General features: G+C 36.2%; 3 protein-coding genes across 9 annotated transcripts; 2 read left to right on the top strand and 1 right to left on the bottom strand.

Moving 5' to 3' along the window:
* Positions 1–17: 17 nt before the first annotated feature.
* LOC109857903 lies at positions 18–9,698 on the bottom strand. 5 transcript variants are annotated; one of them, XR_002250554.1, is made up of 4 exons: positions 3,307–3,383; positions 1,440–1,658; positions 1,058–1,192; positions 18–306 (listed from the first exon to the last, which is right to left on the bottom strand). XR_002250554.1 is itself a non-coding variant. In XM_020434679.1 (4 exons), the coding sequence occupies exons 1-4, from the start codon at positions 9,582–9,584 to the stop codon at positions 136–138; spliced, it is 552 nt and encodes a 183-aa protein (XP_020290268.1). In that variant the 5' UTR covers positions 9,585–9,698; the 3' UTR covers positions 18–135. The 5 variants fall into 5 exon arrangements, 3 of the variants coding, with proteins under 3 accessions (XP_020290268.1, XP_020290269.1, XP_020290267.1); XR_002250553.1 differs by lacking the exon at positions 3,307–3,383 and adding an exon at positions 1,883–2,214; XM_020434679.1 differs by lacking the exon at positions 3,307–3,383 and adding an exon at positions 9,558–9,698.
* Positions 2,388–18,331, top strand: LOC109857900 (serine/threonine-protein kinase OSR1-like). 3 transcript variants are annotated; one of them, XM_020434675.1, is made up of 11 exons: positions 2,388–3,001; positions 8,474–8,602; positions 11,698–12,119; positions 13,768–13,880; positions 14,371–14,621; positions 14,793–14,958; positions 15,874–16,109; positions 16,289–16,403; positions 16,517–16,785; positions 17,162–17,348; positions 17,466–18,331. In XM_020434675.1, the coding sequence occupies exons 1-11, from the start codon at positions 2,955–2,957 to the stop codon at positions 17,541–17,543; spliced, it is 2,013 nt and encodes a 670-aa protein (XP_020290264.1). In that variant the 5' UTR covers positions 2,388–2,954; the 3' UTR covers positions 17,544–18,331. The 3 variants fall into 3 exon arrangements, with proteins under 3 accessions (XP_020290264.1, XP_020290262.1, XP_020290263.1); XM_020434673.1 differs by lacking the exon at positions 2,388–3,001 and adding an exon at positions 3,814–3,894 and having other exon boundaries at positions 14,793–14,967; XM_020434674.1 differs by lacking the exon at positions 2,388–3,001 and adding an exon at positions 3,814–3,894.
* A 1,091-nt stretch (positions 18,332–19,422) lies between these two features.
* LOC109857902 (beta-1,3-galactosyltransferase 6) lies at positions 19,423–23,211 on the top strand. Its single transcript, XM_020434677.1, has 2 exons — positions 19,423–21,763; positions 21,957–23,211. Exons 1-2 carry the CDS (start codon positions 21,054–21,056, stop codon positions 22,240–22,242), a joined length of 996 nt encoding a protein of 331 aa, XP_020290266.1. The 5' UTR covers positions 19,423–21,053; the 3' UTR covers positions 22,243–23,211.
* The last annotated feature ends 50 nt before the right edge of the window (positions 23,212–23,261 follow it).

Consider the following 23,261-nt stretch of genomic DNA (forward strand, 5'->3'; position numbering starts at 1 on the left):
ATAAATACAGCAAATAAATATTTTTAAGAGAAAAAGATTGTTAATCATTCTTAGAAAATGTATATCCAACTTTACTTTCGCTGCGTATAGCAAAAGTTCAAATTGTATTATTCGCAAATTTGCTTAATGTAATGATTAATAATGATCAAATATATTTCCGAGAGTAGACGGCCACATGCAGTCACAACCACTGGCGACGTCTTTTGTATGTAGTTCCCAGCAATTGTTGGTGGACGTCCAAGGTCGCCTGACAAAGACCATGGTTTGAGTTTTCTGCACGCAGTGAAATCCCGGATTAACACATTTCTGAAAGACATTAATGAGATTATTACAATATTTTAATATTTAGATATTAAAGCCAAACTTATATAGATTTTAAAAATTAAATTTCATTAAACTTAAATCGACTTTTAATCCATTTTTTTTAAATGCAATTTAAGTATTTATTTTGCAATACTTTTTTTTTTTTTAATTATATCTTAATCACTAAATAACTTGATTTTAGTACGACATACGTCCATATATTAGGTTGAGTCATAAATAAGTTCCGATTCAGAGCCAATAATCTTATATTTTAAGATAAGTCACTGCAATTCTAATGATTTTTACATTTACCCTTATTATCAGTAACTTCGAATTATCTCAGGAAAGATAAATTGTTGCTTGAATGGGAACTGACTTATTGACTTTAGTGACTCTAGAGAGCTCTAACAAATCGGTTCATATTTCCAATGTTTGTTTTTTAAGCATATACATTTCAGGTTTCAAGTCATTGTGCTGGTAAAGTGCAATACTGGTAATATGCAATATTTACGGGGAGGCCCGCTATATAGAATTTCGCCGTTCATCCGATATATATATATATATATATACATATATACAGTCTCTGTAATCGGCGGAAAAAGACCAGAAAAAAAAGGTCCTAAGATATTAGGTTGATTCAAGCTCGAGACCTTTGGGTTCACCTTGCGCTAAATTCGCGAGACCAACGAGCCGATCGCTGAATCGGAACTTACATGTGAATCAATCTGATACATCACAAGTGTGTGTGTTTTACCTGTTGTTCTTGTTTGTTGTCACTTTCGTAAATGTTCTTGCAAAAAGTTTCAACATAAAACGGCGGTTGATACTCGTACACGTCATCTTTCCATTCCATCAGTTTCTTTTCTATCTTACAAAGATGTTGATACTTCTGTATAAATTGCGACAGAAGAGAAATGACAATATTATAGACATTTTGTGTCTCTCGAACTGAGAGAGACGTTAATTAACATATTTTAAATCGAGGAATTTAAAAACAAAAAATAGAAATAAATGTGCAAAACATTATAAACGCACTGATCGATAAAGAGAATTCATTATGTGGATTTATATTTCTCAAAAACAAAAACAACAAATCGCTGAAATTAGTTTCCGAAAGTAACACATAATTTACGAACGTCCGACTCCCCGTTGCGTCTGATCAGCTGCCTTAGCTCGTTCGAATTTCCCACGTCGTAAGCTTCGTCTGATATATAAGAGACTTCTCTTCCCACCGGTATGTCATGTAAGATCTGACGATTGTACAGCTCAGGTTTAAAGAGATCTTTAAATTGAGTGAAATTTAATTGTCTGCTCGCCACGTAAGATGCTTGATCGAGAATAAGGAATTCGGCGATCTGTAAAATCAAAACGAAATATAAAATGTCTTTATTATAAAATTACAAAAAACAAGTCAAACGTCTTTTTGCAACGGTCCTCTTTCTCTTTTTTCTCGAATAAAACTATAAATAAGAGATTTTTTGTGCAAAAATAATCGAAAAAATAATTAATCCGAACACCGAATCGTTAAATCGCTCTTATCGCGTTGCGTCAATTATCGCTGATACGCAAAGCCTAAAACCTTCGATGGAGGTCTCAGTCAGCAGCCTTTAGCGACCTATCAAAACTGATGATGCGTAAATCGCGCCCGGAGAGGGTCCGTTCTGCAAGTGGGAACGTGGAGGTGGATGAATCATTCGTTTAGAACAACTGCAACTGGCGAAACGGTTTCACGCTGTCTGTCATATCGATGCGTGAAACACGATCTACATCATTTCTCCCGTGAAAATCCTTTTTCTTCTTTATGCAGAACTGAGATATTTTCTCTTCTCTCTTTGACGTAATACAATAATGTTCAATTTTATCGAGATAGACGGGACACATCGTTATTTTACGAAGAAAAATAATTTTTCACGCAAAACATTTTTTTCGTGCACAATTTTGAATGAATATTTTACGTAATGATTCAAATTGCAATTTTTTATATAAAGTGTATTGTATTTTTTCCATGTTGTAATAAATTAGTTTGAAAATTATTGATTGACCAAAATCTCGATATTTGTAAAATAAAATAAAATATTTGACTACGTTGCAAGAGTGTGACAGTTTCGAGTGCGCGAATTAAAGATCATTCGTGCGAATTGCGAAAAGTTTAGTATATTTATCTAAAGTGCGCGTTGAGAAAAGATTGAAGTAAATTCGTCAAGAAGAAGTCAACACACTTCGTTTGAAAGGAATCGAAGAAATTCGTTCGCGAATTTTTTTGATCAATAAGAATGACATTCTCGCGAGGATCGGTATTAGTCCGTTCGCAAGGTCGGCTCTGATTGAGCTGACGCGCTATATGTGTCGTATGATGCAAATTATTCTTCCACGCGTCATCAAGTTAATCCACTGATGCTGTCGAAGTGACGACAGAATTTACGCACGAGATAATACTCTCTTCCAGTTACGAGGGGGGGTGTTGTTTTCCCGGATTCGAAATAACGTCAGAGCCAATAAGTGTCAATAAATGTCAAGAGTAATAATCAGAACGACGAATCGACGCGATTTAAACAACATCATTGTCTCAATTTATCTCGCGCGAATTGGACTTGGTTTCTTGAAACTAAAAAAAAACAAAAAAACAAAGAACGAACTAAAATTAACAAAAAATGACAAAACTTTCGATGTCACAACTCTTCCGGCTAGATTTTAGAACGTGAGTCTTTTTTTTACTACTGTACAATTTCCAAAAGTTGTGAATAATCTAAAAAAATTACGAATTTGAAAAAAATCGCGAAAAAGAAAAAAGAAAGTCCTGATCCTCGGAAGAAAACCATCACGATATTCACGAAACTTGAGGAAGGAAGATTAGATATAAAGTGATCCACAGAAGGTAGGAGAGCGTGGATACTACGTGCTTTCAGCATCAACGATCCGCTGCATTACACACACGCGACAACACTATGTGGCTATATGTGGGGTAGGTAGTTATCCAATTGACAGTGCCCCCGTCTGACATACATAGTTCAGTCACGACGCGGCGGACACAGGATGATCCTACGTCTTCGCTGAATACACAGCGACGACGGACAGTCGTCGGTGATCGGTTTCGGAAGAGACCGACGTATCACTTCGCGTATTTCTATGAAAGTTTCACGCGCGTCGCGATAAGTAAAACAAAAAAGAGATACGAGGATTGACCGTCTATTGTTGGTGAAAACTGAACGTTGAGAAATTGTGACACGATGTCAATCCGACGAGCGTTCGAACGAAGGAGCGATCAGTGTTTTAACTCGCAGAGAGTGAGAACGAGCTTGGCCAAGGTTGACAATTGTCAGTGACAATAATTCAGTTAGAACTGAAAGAAATTCTGCGGCCGGTTTTGTCGTTTATTATCGTGATTGTTGAATTTTGAACGAAAAGAAGATACGAAGAAAGGAAGAAAATCGACGAGGGAGAGAGAGAGAGAGAGAAGTATAGTCATCGCGAGTGTGCGAGTCGCAATAATTCTCTTCAGCGCGTTCCGTTGAGAAATGCCATCGAGCTGATGCTCAATGCTATGGCAGCCGATCTCTACGCGAACGGTTCTATAAAGTCAACGTCCACCAGGTGAGACCAGATAAGACATCAATGAGACGTCAGATACGCATATATATAGTTTTTAGCGTAATCTCTATCGTTACGAAATACTTCTGTTCCACAGAAGTTTTTTTCTGAAATAACAGAGAATATTAGTTCAACAGTTGTTTTTTTTTTACGTAAGTCTCGAAAAAACATCAATACATTTTGACACGTTGTAAGATTTCAAAATTCTTTTTCGTGAGAAAATTAAAAAAAAAAAAAAGTTATACGATGGCAGTTCGAATTTTCATCTAAAAGAATTTTACTTCCCGAATCGATCTTTTCTGTGCGTCTGTTTTATTTTGTTTATTGTTAAACCGAAACTGCTCAATGTCAACGTGACATATGAGAATCAGATTGTTACATTCAGCGCTAAACGTCGTCGTCCGATTCTACGCTTTATTTGCCTAATATGACGACCGCGTTCAATGTCAATGCGACGTAGAAATCAGACAAAATACATTACGGTTCTAGTTTCTACTGTGAGATACAAAATGTGTGTACATCTTGAAACCACGAGTAAAAATTACAAAGTAACAAACAGCAAGACGCGTGTGAAACGTTAAATGAAATTTGCTCTGGGGTTTGATGCGAAAACTTGATGATACGATTTTAATCAAATCGCATTTTTGCGTGTTTAAAATTGATAAAAGAGACAATCGGAGAGAGAAAGAGAGCTACAATTATTATAATACGATATATCAGAGAGAGAGAAAACTGTTCGACGAACGCGCGTACGCGCACGTGTGGTTCACGTGTGTCTTTTGTTAAATATAATTCGGTGGTGTTGTATATACGACACGATAACCCCGCGGTAATCTTGTAACGTATATGGTGGCTCATGTGTCCGACGACAACATCAAATGCACAGCTGTACAGAATCGAATAACCGCTGATGTTGCATCGTCTGGACTGATTTCATCACGTATATAATCTAATACACTTTCACGAGTATAAACAAACATGATAACCGGTTTTATTGTGCTTCAAAGAGATATTTCTCGGTGATGTAAGGTAAATCGAAGAAAAAGATAAAAACACAACGTGTCGGTGTTAACTACGATGCTTGTACGGCTTTTTCAATCAGAAGCAAAATTAAAAGCGTAAAACGTTTTATTACGTTTTTTTTTTTTTTTTTGCTAGCGATTAAGCAATCTATTTATAACAGAAGAAATGTTCGTTTCAAAATGAAACTCACGAGACCAATGAAGAATCAAATGATCGAAGATGAGTTTATTTCCGGATAAACGCAACGGTTTTTTACACATAATTTCAATGACAATGAAATCATTTAATAGCCGCTACGGCTCTTTGAGTTAATAAGCAATTGACCCTCGGTTTACCGGCCGAGTAAAGGTTTCATTGATGAAGAGCCGCGTTATTAAGCGGATTCATCTTGCTTCGTCTCTCTCGCAAACGAGAGCGAAACTTGAAATCTCGACTCTTGAAAAATCTTGTACAAATCTGTACAAATTGTCGCACAGCTCCAATTAATGTCCAATTAATTGCATTTCTGTTTAGATTGTTCATTTTCGCTTCAAACTCTGGAGCAAGTTTATTTAAAACCAATAGAACGAAGATGCAACTATTAATCGACACACTAACGAATGAATGAGCTGTAAAAGTTTAGACTTCTGAAAAATATTAAGCAAATTTTCAAAACTCATTCAGTTTTTTTCCCAGTGTAAATATAAATATAAATCGCAGAAGCGAGAATAAATCAATATCATAAAATTAGTATCAGTAAATAAACTGGGTGCAGTCAAGCAGAATAAATCACACGTTATCTCATTCACATAATTTACACAAAAATGATCACCAACGGTTCAGAGTGAAATAGAAGAAATTTAAGTTTAACGAAAGAGCGGATCTCGTATTTGAAGAATAATAAATTCTTTTTTTTTCTTTTTCTTTTTCAAAAGAGAGAAAAGAGAAGAGAGAAAGAAAGAAAAAGAGAGAGAGAAGAGCACGTGGTTCTTCATCATTTAATCCATTTACTCTTCAAACATGTGACCGATTAGTCATCAGTATTAAAGTTCACAATATGTTTCAGAACTAGCGTATTGAATTATGACGTCAGATGTTTAAATCATACGTAACATACCTATACCGAAACCTAAATTGTATTTTACAAACAACTTAATTTACTTAAATTGACTGAGAAGAATTTGGTTTTCTTTTTCGCGTATCAAGGAACTGTCATCAAGGTCATTTTGAATTAATAACGTCAGATGTTTAAATATCGTACATATACATACCTATAGCGCGAAACCTAAATTGTATTTTACAAACAACTTAATTTAAACTTAAATTGACTAAAGAACTTGCTTTTTTTTCGCGTATCAAGGAACTGTCGTCAAGGTCACGATGACCCGTATTCTAGTCAACAAATTGAAGCGCAGCGCGATATTACAATAGTCATAATTTCCCTACCGACACATGCGGCACATTTGTTTGTTCAATTGTGAGCAGTGACTAACATCGATGCAAATGTCAATTCAATAAATACGCAAAGAAATTTCGCGGAGCGACAACAATCCATTTAATTCGCACGGAAAAACTACATTAAAATTATAACTCGGATTATTGTCGTTATTAAATATATTTGTCGATTTTAGTTTTGTCGCGGAGAATTAATGTGAATATGTGATTTCAATAGAGTCAATTAGAGATTCGGATTGTGTCTCTCTTTCTCGCAACTTCGAAATCGAGACAAAAATCGCAAATCAAAGCCGAAAGCGCCGAATGCAAAGAGACGAATAAACTAAAGTAAATAAACGGGACGGTCGGTGTTCCGTCGCGTGAGGCGACATGAGGGCGGAGGAAATGATGGAATGATGAAAATTTGAAGAGTATATTGTGTCCGCCGCGCGCGCGCGCGCGCATAAACTGAACGTAGGCAGCAGATGACGCGGCGACACACGATCGCCGGTCAGAAACATATTAAATTAAATTCGTTGTTCTAGACGGACGACGAATTAAACTTTTAACCCAAATATTTCAGTAGACTGCCGACGGACGAAGAACGAGATGGTAAACAGTGTTATTGAGTTGTCTAGAACCGAGAGAGAGAGAGAGAGAGAGAGAGAGGAGAGAGAGGAGGTGGAGAGAAGGGAAGTCTCTCTATGTCCGCGTTCAGTTTGTACAGTAGAACAGTAATTGCAAAACAATTCAAAATAATATTAAAAAAAAAAAAAACAAAACAAAAAAAACAAAATTAATCAAACAATAAAACAGATGCGAGAGTAGTTTTTGCTATGTAAGAAAATATATTTTGGAATAAGAAGTTAATTTTTACTGCAAAGTCTCTAAATAAAACGAGGCCGGACGTGTTAATGACTACGTGCTAAAATAAAGTTTACTATGACGATACTTTTAAAGTCGTCACAGATGCCATTTTTGCGCGCACGAGTTCCTCATGTTTGAAGAGATAATTAGACCATTAAAGGTTTGGAGCAGGACCATTATAGACCTGTTAATCGTAATCAGGTGGCGCAGAGAGGAAAAAAAGATCTCTCGTTGATGGGATTTGCAAGCAGCAGATGATGATGTCACACGTCGCGTAATAATCGAATTATTTCGAACGCAGACTCTAAGATTAAATTCATGATTTTTGCTCGGCGCTAATAAAAATTATTTACGACGCTTCTCGTACGTGATAGCACATTTGCAACTACGTAATGCGAGACTACGTATAAATATTTTATGAAGAACAAACGCAAATCAGTTGTGAAGCGAAGAAGAAATTGGACCAACCGTCAATTTACATACCGATGATTTATTACGTCTCTGGAGTCTTACACGATTCTTGCGTCTTTGCAGTTTGAATTCGCGCGTTTCTCAGAGATCAAATGCGTTTCTTTCTGCGATGAGTAAGATAAGAATCGTCAAAAGGGAGCAGGACCATTGCATCAATCCATCGGATTATTTTTAGCTAACGTGATAGGGTCTACCCCCTTCGAAGCGGCTAAAAATAGCCAGTAAGGCCAATCCAGACCCAATTATCCCATCTAGATATTTAGGTGACAATCGACTGACCGCCAATTTAGAAATATTCCACACGCTCGAGGCTCTCAGGGCCTTCAGCTCGATAATTCCTCGTGTCTCAGGCTCCGTTTAAGACCCTTTTGCTCTCTGCAAAATTGATGTGTCTCTGACAAATTGATGTGTTGCAAATCTAATCATATATTCCTGTAACTGTATCAAGTTAAAAACTAAAAAAGCTAAAGAATACGCATCTTCGATTTCAAAACATGAGCTTTGTAAAAACTTCCCCTTGATTCGAGCAGTTTTTTTTCGATCTTGTGATTGTGAAGAATTGATTGGAGCTGTAAGAATTTCTCTTGATCCTTCTGACTAGAGTACATTTCATCATCTGGGAGCTATAGCTCTTTTTTACATAAACACGGAACGCAATATAATCCAGGTGACACAAGTTTTGAGTAAACGTGATTCGCGTATCCCCAGTGTTGAACCAGATCACTTACAAGCAAATCAAGTTCTTCAATCACATGAGCGTCTCCGTTGATATGCAACCCGTTTGACGAACACGCGTGTCCGTTTGCAGGTCCGTAGGCAGCATGGGGCAACGCAAATCGGGCACGTTGGGCGCCGCGGCGCCTGTATCGACGGAGGAGGAGCAGCTGAAGTTCCAAGACAGTAGATTTCTGACGACTTTGGTGCTCGGCAGAAGTAGGTGAGTGACCGGGTACATGTTACTGACTGATTTGTGCGCACATAGCTGCTCGATCCGCGTCAGAAGTCGTGGCACGTGATCAGTTCCACGCGACCCACTTCTAGACCGTTCGAGACCCCTGGGTATTAGATCGCGCGAGAGTATCGCGCAAAATTAAGTGCGACTCTTTCATCTAATCTTTCTCAATTGCGACGAGAGAAATAATTAAGTAGCACGAGCGTCGCAGCGTAAATCGTCTGCTACTCGCGATTTTCATTATTTCGTGTGTGGCTCGAAATTATATTTGGCAAACTTTAAAATTATCCAAGGTGAGCGAAAACGACATAAGTACTGCGTTGTTGTGTAAATATTAAATAACAACAATTACGTGTTGAGACGGAGTGACCTCCGGTTCGAATTCCAAATGAAGCGTTAAATAAGACGGTTAACGCGAACTTGTTGCTGATTGATGACAATAATTAATTTTAATTAATCTTCGTTCAATTTTTTTCATATTTTATTTCTTTGATTTTGTGTCTGTGCTTAAAAATTGTGAATTTGCATTTTATTGTGACTTTTATTAAAAATTACTGCTTTACACTTCTTTTTTATTCTCACAATGTGTGTAACAACTGAAGAGGACTTGAATAAAAAAAATCGAAATTGTCTTGTTTTTTAACAATTTGTTGCACCTAATTATTGCCAAAACATCAGCAATAATTTGTAGACCCCGTCTTCTTTGAAGTTTTATTTAAATATTAAATAATCACTGAGAGAAAGAAAGAGCAAGAGGACAGATTCGAGATGAAATAAAAGATTTTATATATTAGATAACTCGAACGCGCTATTACGCTATATCACACGCTCACTGTTACCGTATACAACTAACGCGTATAAGATTTGATTGAATTTTATTAATTACCAAATTATATTAAAAGTAAAATAAATAATTAAAACAATTATTGTCGTGACTTACTGTTAGAAAAATCAATTTTCGAAACATGGTTGAACGATCCGATGTACGAGGTGGCGATTTAAAAAACCGTGCAAGTTACGCAACAATAAAATACGTACAATTGAACTCGAACCGAAAACAATCGGCACTTATATAGAAATGTGAGGGAAACTATGCGTACATCGGAAAGGTCATCATAAAATCTCCGTGTAAATATGCAAAGCTGAGATAGTGTCCGTGGGCAGCAGCTTAATTGAATTTCACACTCGAGTGTTATAACAATCGCGAATCGTTAATCGTGAATTGCATTGATTAGGCGATTCGTCGTATTGATACGATAAATGTGGGAGATTGTACATGACTTTGTAGAGATAAACCATCGCAGATTGCAGAGGGAGATAATGCTTGTAAATATACAGAGAGAAAAAGAGATGGATAGAAAAAAAAAAAAAAACTAATAAAAAACATTAAATTAGTAAATTATAAATTAATAAATTAGGTGTGTTGCAAAATAGATTTGTTAAAAAATTGGAACTTTGTTTTAACACGTTTAAAACAAAGACGCCCTTGCAGAAATTTATTATTGGTCAAATTAACACTCTTATTCATAATAAAAAAATAATAACAGGACTGTTCAACAGTAATTTTAATCCTTCTCGCCTGCAGAGCCCTCAAAAATGACTTACACGTGAGACTGGGTCTGTGAGACCCACGCGACTTTAAAAAAACGAATATATCTCCGCGAAAAATTAATTTTTTTTCAATTTGCGAGTCAAAAGTTTGAACGATTCTGCGTCGATCAAAAAAACAAATTGAAAAAATCTTTAAGTTTCGAAGATATAAACGTTAAAAAAAAAAAAATCAAATTTTTACTAGAAACGCCGATGCGCAAGTTTTGAGTGAATCTGGGAAATTATTTTTTGGCTACACCACTAAAATAGTTTTGTAAAGATTGTTTAAATTGCTTTACGATGGTTTCAAATACAAAGAACTACGCTTGAGAGAGTACTGGATACCGACTATAAAAATCTATAGACCATAGAATCTATAAACTATAGAAATCTGTAAAATCGACGTTTTAGAAACCTAAATTTCTCTAATTTCTAATTGTGTGTACCGCATCACATGAAAAATGCTTAGTTTAATTTGCTTATTTTTGAAGAAGCATTTTGGATTGGATGCAGTAAATAAAATCAACTATTAAAACGTCGAGATTTACAAGTCTCTAGTCGGGTATCCAATAGACTCTTGAGAACTAGGAAACGCTAGAAAAGAACACAGGTGCATTTGGGATTTTACATTTATTTTTGAAAAAGAACATACCTGTGCAATTTCTCTAATTTCGAAACACTCGGAACTTCCGAGTCGGAAGTCGAAAGTTTCTCTGACTCTGGCGTATTTTCTCATAGTGCGTGCGAGAGCCAAACAACGCGACAGCAGTTTAAACGATTCGAAGAACAAACGCGACGACGAGATATTTTTTGTTCAATAATAATTCATAATTGTGTTCAATGTAATATAATAATTAGACGCCGCCCACCCACATATCGGCACGATAGAAAATCGTGATAGATGGTCCTACGATTAATTTGTTGTGCATGCGGGTTGATCAGGCCGCGTGACTCGTGATCGCCTTGTTTCTCTGAGAAACACATCAATCGTTTCAATGAATCGAGACGCGAGCTAGTTATCGATATAGAAACGCGCGTTCATTTTGACGGGACTTACATTTCTTAATAGGGAACTTGATAAATTATATATATACATATATATATATATATATACATATATGTATATATAGATGTACACATCTCCGTCTCGTAACCCTGAAGTTCTTATATCGGATTCAAGTGACTCGTGTCGAACCAATCTTACTCGAGAGATATAAATCGTTTTTTACGTTTTTTTCTCTCCGTTTTTATCACAAAAAAAAAAAAAAAGATTTGTTTCACTCTCTCGCGTACGAGAGAGAAACAGACGCGCACGTGATATAAAGCGTTTCGAAGAAACGAAATTATGAATTACTTTACCAGGTGACTATGCGCTACGTGAAAAATTCTAAAGCTGCAAAATCAAATCGGGCGCGCCGCGTATTTTTTTCACGCGCCCTAATTGTCGATCGTTAAGTACGGAGATCGCATGTGTTTTTTTTTTTTTTCAGGAAAATCTCGCCGGACGTGCTGCCGTCCTGCTCGCCCGGCGTGTTTCGTCAGAAGTCGTTTTGCTCGTCCACGCCGCCGAAAGCGGCGCATCCAGTACCTACGCTTGCCGCAGCAACATCGCCATCCCCGCGAAACGGACGGGGCGCACCTGCCGCGGTCGTTACGAACGATCGGTGCGACTCGGTCACCCCTACTGCCGCCATCGCCCCTGTCCCCGCCGCCGTTTCACCACGTGACAGCAGCAGTCTGCGGACCGCCGTCGGCGCTTCTCTGTCGTCGTTGTCACGGGGCGCTCGAGCGGCCGGTAAGCACGCGCGCCTCGGCCCGGCACTGGCCAGCAAAATGGCGTCCACGAGCACCTCTACGGTCGTGCAGGGCTGGCCGAATACCAAGGACGACTACGAGCTCAAGGAGGTTATAGGTGAGTAGATCCCGATCGCTGAACGTGCGTAAGATCTCGATCTTACGGCTCGAGCGCGCGAAGTCGCGGGCCGTCTCGATCGAGCGCGATCATCGGCTTCGCGAAGACGCGCCAACAAACCGGCGGCGACGTCGCCTCGACGATAAGCTTACGGCTGGTTAGAGTTCGTCCACCTCGCCGGAACACCGTTGTCGGGGTATTGATAATGACGACGATCCAACAGTCCGGTGTTGGCAAAGAATCACACACGATGTTTGTCGTTTCATGTGTACATAAGGCGGAACGTCGATCGAACGTCTTCGTCGAACGACGTTCGTCGTTCGTCACGACGTTTTTCTCAAACGACGGGACGACCGTTCTCGACGATCCCCGCTCGTTCCGTCTCGCTCCCCCTTTGCGCGTCTTTCTCGCACTCGCGCTGTCAACCCCAGGTGTTACTTCTGCACGAGAAGTATATCGCATCCTAACCTAGTTAACCTAGCCGGAGAGAAACCCGTGCGCGCGTGCCAGTGCTGTGGTACGCACTCGGTTCGCGAATGACAAAAAAGGGGGGACCGGAGTTGTGCGTACGCGATGCGATGATAAGTACTCGCGTACTTAATTGCCGTTATAACAAATGTCGCGCGAAAAGTAATTTTTAGAAGGCTTTACAAAGAACAACAATTTACATCGATATAATTCGCGAATCACAAATGAAAAAAAAAAAAAATTATGTTCTACAAAAGAGCTCGTTGGCTCGCATTCGTCTGATTGCAATTGATTTAATTAAGAGATATTGTGACTCTTTCGCGGACAAAAAGAAAGACATTCACTTTTAGAAAACAAGATTGTACATTGGAAGTGAGTTTACTCTGAGGAGGATTTGTGTATTTTTTTTTTTTTTTTATTGGACACAAGCTTCAATAGCTGGGACTGTGTCTGTGAAATCTTTTCACGGCAAAGTGTAATGTTAATTCATTGATCATCTTGAATCGCGCGCGCGTATTTATTTATTTATTATTGATTATTTGAATTTCGCGTCATCGTCAGTACGATGAACGCAATTTTCAGAGATATGTAAAAATAACACATTGCAGAAGAATAAATATTTATACAGTCTTGAAGTGTTTGAAGCGCGCGAGGAATGCTTGTTCTCTCCTGTCCTTCCTTTCGTACGCACAATTTCGCGCGGACTGTGCATCATGGTCTCAAAGAGTAGGTATTGGCTGTGTGCGAGTTTTGTTAGCGGAGCTAAATTATTTAGCGACGCGCCGATGTTTTAGACGATCCGTTTTTAGCCGCAATTGCCGACGACGTTGTCGTCGTTACAGCGAGATCCCACCGCGGTATATCGCGATGATAGTAAACTAAAACTCTCGATGCCCGTTCGTAAATAAAAAAGTCTCTCGAACACCGCTGATATTGGCGTTTCCACCAAGGAAAGAGTAAGACTCATTTTTTTTCGAAATTGAAGCAGCAGCTTTTCCAAGCAACTCACTCTCGCCTGGTTCAAAATGATTTTCTCTGCGTGTTTACATCATAGACTTAATTAATCTTTGAAATTTAATTTTGCTTATATATGAGAATTTTTTTAATATGAATTTTTATGTAGGTATCGAGCGATAATGCGAAATTTAATATAATCTTTTTTCGTTGAAATTTTTCCAAGGTGTCGGAGCGACAGCTGTGGTGCACGCGGCATTTTGCATTCCGCGACAAGAAAAATGCGCGATCAAGAGAATAAATTTAGAAAAATGGAACACAAATATGGACGAGCTATTGGTGAGTTTTATTGTAATCTTGACATTAAACTTGACATACTGACTGGTCAATATATGATATAGACAATATATGATATAAACGATAAGATTTTCACATATTGTGTGATTCATTGGATTAAGAATCTTATCAATTAAAATGTACGCTATATCGGCGCCATGACGTTTTTACATGATTATTAATACAATTTGTGTTTTTATTTGAACAAAAAATTTAATTTAAAAATATAGGTTTTTTTTACTACTGTTATTAATAATAAATTAATTTAAATAATTAAAATAAAGATTTTATAATAACGTAGATTTTTTTATTGTCTCTATAATTACATATTAACGTAAAAAAGTTAAAAGTTTATGTTAATATTATTTACATATAAAGACAAAATAAGGATGTTTGTTATTATATGTTATTATTGTAAATAAAAAAATTTATAGTAGATAAAGTCTGAGATTTGATGTATATCAAACAATCTTTTTAAATCCCATACATATAGAAAGAAATCCAAGCGATGTCTTCTTGCAACCACGAGAACGTTGTAACGTATTACACGTCGTTTGTGGTGAAAGAAGAGCTCTGGCTAGTTCTGAGATTACTGGAAGGTGGATCTTTATTGGATATTATCAAACATAAAACCAGGACGACCAATTGCAAACACGGAGTATTTGATGAAGCTACCATAGCGACGGTACTTCGAGAAGTTCTCAAGGGGCTCGAATATTTCCACAGTAATGGACAAATTCACAGGTAAATCTTGAGATTATGTTATTTCTCTTTGTTTTTCGGCACCTTTTATACTATTGAAAAAACGAAAGAAAATACTTCTTTCGTTTTTCTCTTTTTTTTTTTTGGAGTACTTATTCGCTATTTTTTAATATTTATCTACGTCGACGAATTTTAATGGCAATATAATATTAGGGACATAAAAGCCGGTAATATCCTACTAGGCGAAGATGGCACGGTTCAGATCGCTGATTTTGGTGTCAGCGCGTGGCTCGCAACCGGGCGCGACTTGAGCCGGCAGAAGGTCAGACACACCTTCGTCGGCACGCCCTGTTGGATGGCGCCCGAGGTCATGGAGCAGGTGAGAGAGGAAAGTAAAACTACAAATTTCTTAGCCTGCGTGTTCTCAGTGTCTACATTTGTATATGCATTTGTTCAGTGTACACGACACTTTATCGAGACGGAAAGTGTGTACGACTGTTGCCGGCTGTTGTACGCCTGGTACATATACGCTTTTTTTGCCATCGTTGAAATACGATACTCGAAGTTTGGTATGCATTAACGTCGGTTTTGCTGTAGCGTGCGCCACGCGGAAATGCTTTCATCACCCTATTAAGCTAAGAATTAATTTGAGTTAGCAATCATGTCGTTTGTTGAGCATGATACGATCTGCGTTAGGCATGTTATGCAAGTAGTCATAGAAAACTACGTTTAAGAAATATTACACACACAAACGAAAATCCTTGCAATATTATTATTATTATTGTTTTTTTAATCAGTACTTTTTATATCAGTACTTCATATTCCTGTACATATGTCCATTTCTTTGTTACTTTGTTAATTTTGTTGTTAATTAAATATATTCTGTAATTTAAGTTCTACTATAAGTAGTGTAGTAGACACATCTGTCAGTGTTACACTGTTCAGAAGCTTTTAAGCATCAGTGCAAAATGTTGCTTCGCAAAATAAAGTTCGAGAACCGCTGTGCCAAAGAAAATTGTAGTTCAATTTTGTAATCTCATACACATGTGCACAGTCTCATACATATATATATATATACATACATATCATTTCATATATACATATATACACATATATCACAGATTTCTGATAATTCATGCCATCCTGTGTATGAGATTGCAGCTATAAATCACAATTAGAAACTTTTGGCAAGCATGTAAATGCTTCGCACAAGCACGATTTTACGAAATATTGGCAATTTGTCGGTCGCTGTTTAGTATAAAATCAATTATGATATGCGTATCCGTTTGTGCAGGACCATGGCTATGATTTTAAAGCCGATATATGGTCACTTGGCATCACAGCGATTGAGATGGCCAGCGGCACGGCACCGTACCACAAATATCCTCCGATGAAGGTCTTGATGCTTACGCTACAAAATGATCCACCAACTCTGGATACTGCCGCGGACGACAAAGATCAGTACAAAGCGTATGGGAAAACATTCCGAAAAATGATCGTTGATTGTTTACAAAAAGATCCTACAAAAAGGTAAATCGAGTCATGATTGCTTTTGTTCATATTTGATTAAATATGCTGTTGTCGTGTGATCAAAAATAACAAATTTTAACAAAATAAAATAAATTTTTATATAAACATATAAAATTACGGTAACTAACTCGTTACTAAATTGTTACTAAATTGTAATAATAATATTTCTATTATTTCAGACCAACAGCCACCGAACTGTTGAAGCATCCCTTTTTCAAAAAAGCTAAAGATAAAAAATACTTACAGCAAACTTTAGTGGCTATCGGACCCAGTTTAGAAACGCGTGTCCAAAAGGTGTGTGTACACAAAAATTTATATCAGAAAGAAAACACTGTCGTCCTTTATGAGAAACGCTTGATATAAATTTTATTCTTCATTATTGATTGCGCTTTTTTTTTGTTACACAGGCTTCGAAAAGACAACCCGGTACATCAGGCCGTTTACATCGAACGGTGACCGGAGAATGGGTCTGGTCATCGGAAGAGGAAAGCGGCGGATCGAGCGGCGACGAAGGCGCTAAGGAAGCATTGCCAGTCAATACAATCGAGAAGGCCAGCAGCGACGAAGAGGGTGGCGAGCCTGACGAGTATTACGGACAGATCAAAGTGTCGCCAAGTCAGTCACAACTACAAACCACCGAGCAAAATGTTCCTATAAACTTGGTGCTTAGATTACGGTACGTAAAACCTCCGACTTCTCATTTTCAGTTTTTATTTATGTATTTTTTGTCTATTTAGTTTTTTTTGCATAAAATGTATATATTGTTTGCTACATTAATCCTTCTTCATTGAAGTCTGGGAATCTCCTGGCACTTTTTTTACCGTTGCAGTCGAGAACCTGGTATCTCCCAGCACAAATGTTTGCTTTGTGCGTGTTCTCCTAGCTATCTTATCGTGATGTTGACACATTTATATGCGTTTGGTTTGAAATGAAGTCATGTTTGAAATATAAACAACAAGTGAACCACAAACCCCTTTGAATTCTCCGACGGGACAGGGTTTGGTTTATATTAAAAAATTTATTTGTATTGTTGGAACGTTTGTTTTTTGCAGGAATGAGAGACGAGAACTTAATGACATTAGGTTTGAATTTACCGTTGGAGTGGATTCCGCGCAAGGAATCGCGGCGGAGTTAGTTGCTGCGGGTTTGGTGGACGGCAAGGATGTTGTAGTGATAGCGGCAAATCTGAAAAAGTTAATAGAGAGCGGGGGACAATTGCGCACAGTAACATTTTCCTTGGTAAATATTTGTGTTGCAATTCGTATTCCATTACAAATGATTCTACTACAAATATTGTTAATATTAAATATTCAACCGTTTAATGTACATGTGATCTTTTTTTTTTATTGTTTTTAGAACTCGGGTTATGCGGCAAATGAAGTACCGGATGACAAAGCGTTAATAGGATTTGCTCAGATCTCCCTCACCGATTAAAACAGCCTCTCGTTCACGTTTTCCGAAGGAAACAAGCTAATGTTATTGATACATTCACTTGTTAAGATCCGAAGTATCAAAAGCTAACGAAACTAGACTTTTCGAAATAAAGTATATGCAATTGAAAAGAAAAGTTTTTTACGTATGAGACACGCGTGCGTGTAAAGTCGATTTAACCGCTGAACGTTTAAGGATCAGTGAATCTTTAGCTTTTGATACTTTCTTATCGATTCGGACACAGTTGATTGGAAAAGGCGTAAAATATTCGAAACATATTGGTTATAACACATCAGTTGCAACGAACTGCTCAAATGTGTGTTTCATAACGTCATTAATATATGTTTCGTGTGTAAGGAAGCAATCGACAGGAGCAGATACATAAAAAAAAAAAAAAAAAAGATACTATCGTCTACATACTAGCTTATGTAAGAGTATAGACTTACTCTAATCAATAATGGCTGTAGTTTTACATAACCGAATTGTATCACTCATATCGCATCAATCCATGTAAATATTAGTATTTGATCGTTTGTTAAGTTTTTCTTTTTATTTTCTTCTTTATGATTGATTATGTACGTCGCGAGATAAAGACATAATGAAATGCAATCATTGTATAAATAAGCGACTTCAAAGGATCGAGAGAAGAGATGCTTGATAATATTTAACTTATTTGTCCAAAATTTATATATATATATTTATATACATATATAAATGTAAACAATTTCTCTTGATTAGCGAGGTTTTAGTTGCATAAAAAACAAAAACTCAAAAAAAAAAAAAAAAAAAAATGAAACGTGTTGCACAGAGTCTCATGTATCATATTAATATATACAGATCCGCGTATATCTTATATTATGCTTTATGCTAGGGAAAAAAGAACGATAGAAAATGAAATAAACAATCTTTTGTACTTAATTAAATAGACTTACGATAGCAAATTAATATTTTCACAGTTTCTAGCGCGCGCGCGCGAGAGAGAGAAAGAGAGAGAGACAAAAAGAGAAAGATAGTTGAAAAATTTTTACCTCATATCTTGAAACGTTTCAAATTAAATCACCTCTTTGTGTAAAATAGATAAAATCAGAATTACACATGAAAATGTCAAAACAATAGTCTGAAAAGCAATATGTACTTTGCGCTTTCACAGATAAAGTGTTCATCATTTCTACATTCTTATGTCTATGTGAAATCGTAAAGATATGTGTTTGCAACGTAGATATTTCTGATGAGAAAAAAATAACATCTACAAAAAAATGTATAATTTTGAAATAAAAAAAAAAAAAAAAGTTTTTTCCAAACTGTAGTTTGTCCAATAAAGTTTTTAAAATTGTATTTGTACTAATTAGAAACGAATAGCGGGGCTATTCTGTAACTTTTAACGTACGTGTTACAAGCATGCGTTCCGAGTCATTGCGCAGACAAATTTTAGCTGGGGCAACGCTATGTGTTAACAAAATTGTCGTAACTACAGAATGAAAAGTTATATAACAGCAGAAATGTGAAAGTTTCTTCAAAGATCAAATTTGTAAACGTGAGTGTTATTAAAGTAATTCTGTATTTTATCAATTTTTACGCAAATAAAAGAAAGAGTATGCAGCGATTATATTACACAAATATGGCAAAGGACGCCCAGGTTTTCATATTCTCCAGATGCTGTGTGCTATTTGAATTTTCACTATTCCGTATATCGTAAACAAATAGTGTTTTTAAAATCAGAAATTCGCATAAAAAACAAAACATTCACAATGTTTTTACTATATTTTGACAGCTAAAAAAAAAAAAACACGCGTATAAACACGCAGAATGCTAAATCTGTGACACCACATTCACCGAGTAAACTTAGAGTTGTGTAGTAGTGATTGAGATACAAATCTGTTCAGATGTATATTTGATGGTTACATGTACTCTGAAACCAACTACATAGTTTAACTTAATTGCATAGAAGACACACACACACACACACAAAGACATACACACTTGTTAAACAAGGGATAAACATAATTACTCTGTTATATAGACTGCAAACGGATAATAATCTTATGCTAGCGTTTAAGTAGATTTTTACAGGTAATATTGTAATCATGGCACTATATCGTTTAGCGTTCTCGTAGCATTTAGAATTCTCGTGTACTGTATATGTTTTTCTCTCTGGCACAAAAACATTTTTAATCGGTTTTTATTGTCACCACGTGTCACATAGCTTGTATTGTCACTATGTGCCTTATCCGAAGATCGCTATATCAAAATTTGTGTTTGAATCTTGATACTGCGCTCCAAATGACAATTCATGGTCATTTTTCATCCGTAAATATGATTATTAACGCAGTGCCAAACAAAGTGTGCTGTATGTAGTGATAAAATATGTATATCACAAAAAAAAAAAAAAAACGATAATTTATTTGTATCAATATCAAACATTGTTTTGGCAATGAGAAGCATTGTACTTTATTTCATCGCAAAAATTTATAATGATGATGATGATGATGATGATGATGATGATTATGTAAGACATTTACGGAACGCTGCAGCAGTTGAAAATGGGTAATGGTACTTAACATCGATAAAGTTCCCTGAAAGAGCAGTGGGATTTCTTTTATATCTCCTGATCAAACTCATTCTTTTATCATCTATTGAATTTTCAGTGCAATAAACTATTACACTTTACAAAAATAAAAATAAAAAAAATTTACGAATGCACTAAAATTTTACTGAAGAAGTTATAACAGGACGAAAACTCTGTGTATTTGAGTTTATTCTAGAATTTTTATAATTTATGATTTACAAAAAAAAATTTTTTTATTTCCGCAATCTCTATTGTCATAAACATGTCGACGCTTTTGAAAAGATTTATACACAATATAGTAATATATATAATTATGCGGTAAATTAATGTTTATATTGTAATTAATATTCGAAAAGTAAGCTTCAGAAGCATGTAATAGTTTATATCTAAAGCGTTTGCGCTTTTTGTGTGAAATTTCAAACAAACTTCCATAAATAACTTCTCATTCATGCGCATGTCGCTTGTGTCATAAATATATCCTAACCTAACCTAACCTAAACCTAAACTGATTCAACCAAATCTGACAGTTATAACGTACTCGGCGAGTGTCAACGATCAGCTGATCGCAAAATACAAACTATAATAGACGTTTGTGGTGTAGCAAAATGGAAACTTGATTATGTACATTCTGTATCTCTTTACGTAAATCTCACAAATAATATCACTATCTTCAAATGATAACAACTAACTATTTCGACAATTTATATAGTTCCTCACACTCTTCATTTCAAGTCAAGTAAAATAAATTGAGAACAAAAATGCAGAGAGAAACGAAGTGCGAAAATTTAAACTGATTGAACGGATCTATTTATCGTTTACACTTCAAAACACACAATATCTAACTTATATATAACAAATTAATTAGATACTCTATTATATATAAAATAACGAGCGCTGTGACTTGCGATTTAACCTTGGTGAATCCAAGACTGCTCCGATTCGAACTCATGACCTACCTACCATTTAACTTTAAATTTCACTCTCGTGGAAAATTTTTTGTTAGAGCGAACGTGCTGATGTTTCTGCTCGTGTCAGCATTTGTATTTTTGTGCGTGCATTATCTGTCAGCACGAAAATGTTCACCGGACAAACGAGTTCTGGACAATAAGCCCAAGTACAGACTGATTGTTCTGATCCTTAGCGGTTTGGATAATCTGGAACGTCGAGATATCATTAGGAAGACCTGGCTCGCCGATCATGGCCAGGGAACTACGGCGAAGTACTTCTTCGTTCTCGGTACTCAAGATATTTTACCGGAGCAAAGAAACACTCTGCAATCAGAGAAGGAGAAGTTTGACGATCTAATGCTACTGCCCAGATTACAAGACTCTTATAACACACTGACGAAAAAAGTGCTTTACGCACTCAAAGAAACTTACGAGCGCTACAACTTTGACTACTTGCTGAAGTGCGATGACGATTCTTATGTCTTGGTGCACAGAATTCTGAAGGAATTGGACAGGTGGGAGAGCAAAGGTACTAGAAGAGAATTATACTGGGGCTTCTTCAACGGGCGAGCACAGGTGAAGAGAAGTGGTCCCTGGAAAGAAACAGATTGGATAATGTGTGACTATTATTTGCCTTATGCTCTGGGCGGCGGATACGTCTTGTCCTACAATCTCGTCAAGTTTATTGCCAACAATGCGGACATTCTAAAGTGAGTAACACATGATTGCAAAAATACTCAAGTAACAATGTATTTAGCTTGGATATTTATAGATGTATAAAACAAGAGAGTTATATAGTTTGTTTTCTCGGTCTTCTTTGTGTGTATTTAATCTTTATGAAAAATAAAAAAAAAAGAACACAAACCTTATTCGGTTCGAGTTTTGGAATTATTGATGTTCCAGGCTGTACAATTCGGAAGATGTCTCGGTCGGTCTGTGGTTAGCGTCGTTGGCGAATATCGAGAGAAAACACGACGTACGCTTCGACACGGAGTACAGATCCCGTGGATGTTCCAATCAGTACATAATCACTCATAAGCAGACGATTCAAAGTATGCGAAGTATGCACGAGTATTACCAAGTTTCTGGGGCGCTTTGTCCCAAAGAAATAAGGAATCGTATGAGTTATCAGTACAATTGGACTGCACCACCTAGTCAGTGTTGCAACAGACAATCCGGGATCCCTTAATATCACGGACAGCATATTCTCTAGTCACACTTTTTGATACTCGCTCAATGTTCCAATATCTTGCTTCATTCTGTAAATATAAAAGAACTGTAAGCAGTGCTATATTAAGCCATTAGAACATTCATTTAGGTGCAAACATTTTATTTATATTTACTATAAATTTATGTTTATTTATATATACTATAAATTTATAGTTTTAATATTAAGTCATTATGTTAATTGCGTCCACATAAAAATGTATTCTAAGCAATATTATTGAACAAGAGCAGAAAAGATTTATAGTTCTATAAACTCCTACAATCCTCAATAGATCCTTAATTTGAATTTTATTTGTGGGAACGCTGTTGCAACCGTGAAAACCGCTCGTAAATACATTTTGCAAATACCAGCAATGAATAGACATCTATAAATATGAATACAATGAAATTTTATTGAAACATTTTAGTTATACATAGGATGTACATTTAAAAATGTGAAACATACAAACTGTAGTAATTTTATACCAAGATTAAAACTATAAGAATACAAAATGTTAATGCGTGCGCTAAAAAAAAAAAAAAGGATATAAGAATAGGGAACTAAATTTTCTTTCAATAATGAAATTTTTCCAATTGTTCTCTGTGTTCGTACGCGCAAAAATATTCCACATATACCTTAATACATAATATAAGAATGTTTCAGAATTAGGCAAAATTTTAACAATAGCTTTCTCATTAATATAAATTTAGAAACGAGATTTTAATGCCAAAATGTCGAAGCTGTTTAAATAAATGGATTTATTTTGTCGCAAGAATGACATCTTGGCGCAGAAACAATATATTTGTGTGCTACTACTGTTAATAGATAAATACATTTTGTGTCACATTAGATTTAACAAGTACGAGACAATCTTCGTGACAAGGCTTGTGAGAAAAATCAAAATAAATAACATATATAGATATATGTATATATATATGTATATTAAAAAACTAAAAAAAAAAAACTAAAAAACTAAAAAAAAAAAAAAAAAAAAAAAAAAA

Source organism: Pseudomyrmex gracilis, unplaced genomic scaffold (genome assembly GCF_002006095.1).
Source record: "Pseudomyrmex gracilis isolate BER0280 unplaced genomic scaffold, ASM200609v1 scaffold_177, whole genome shotgun sequence".
Lineage (NCBI taxonomy): Eukaryota > Metazoa > Arthropoda > Insecta > Hymenoptera > Formicidae > Pseudomyrmex > Pseudomyrmex gracilis.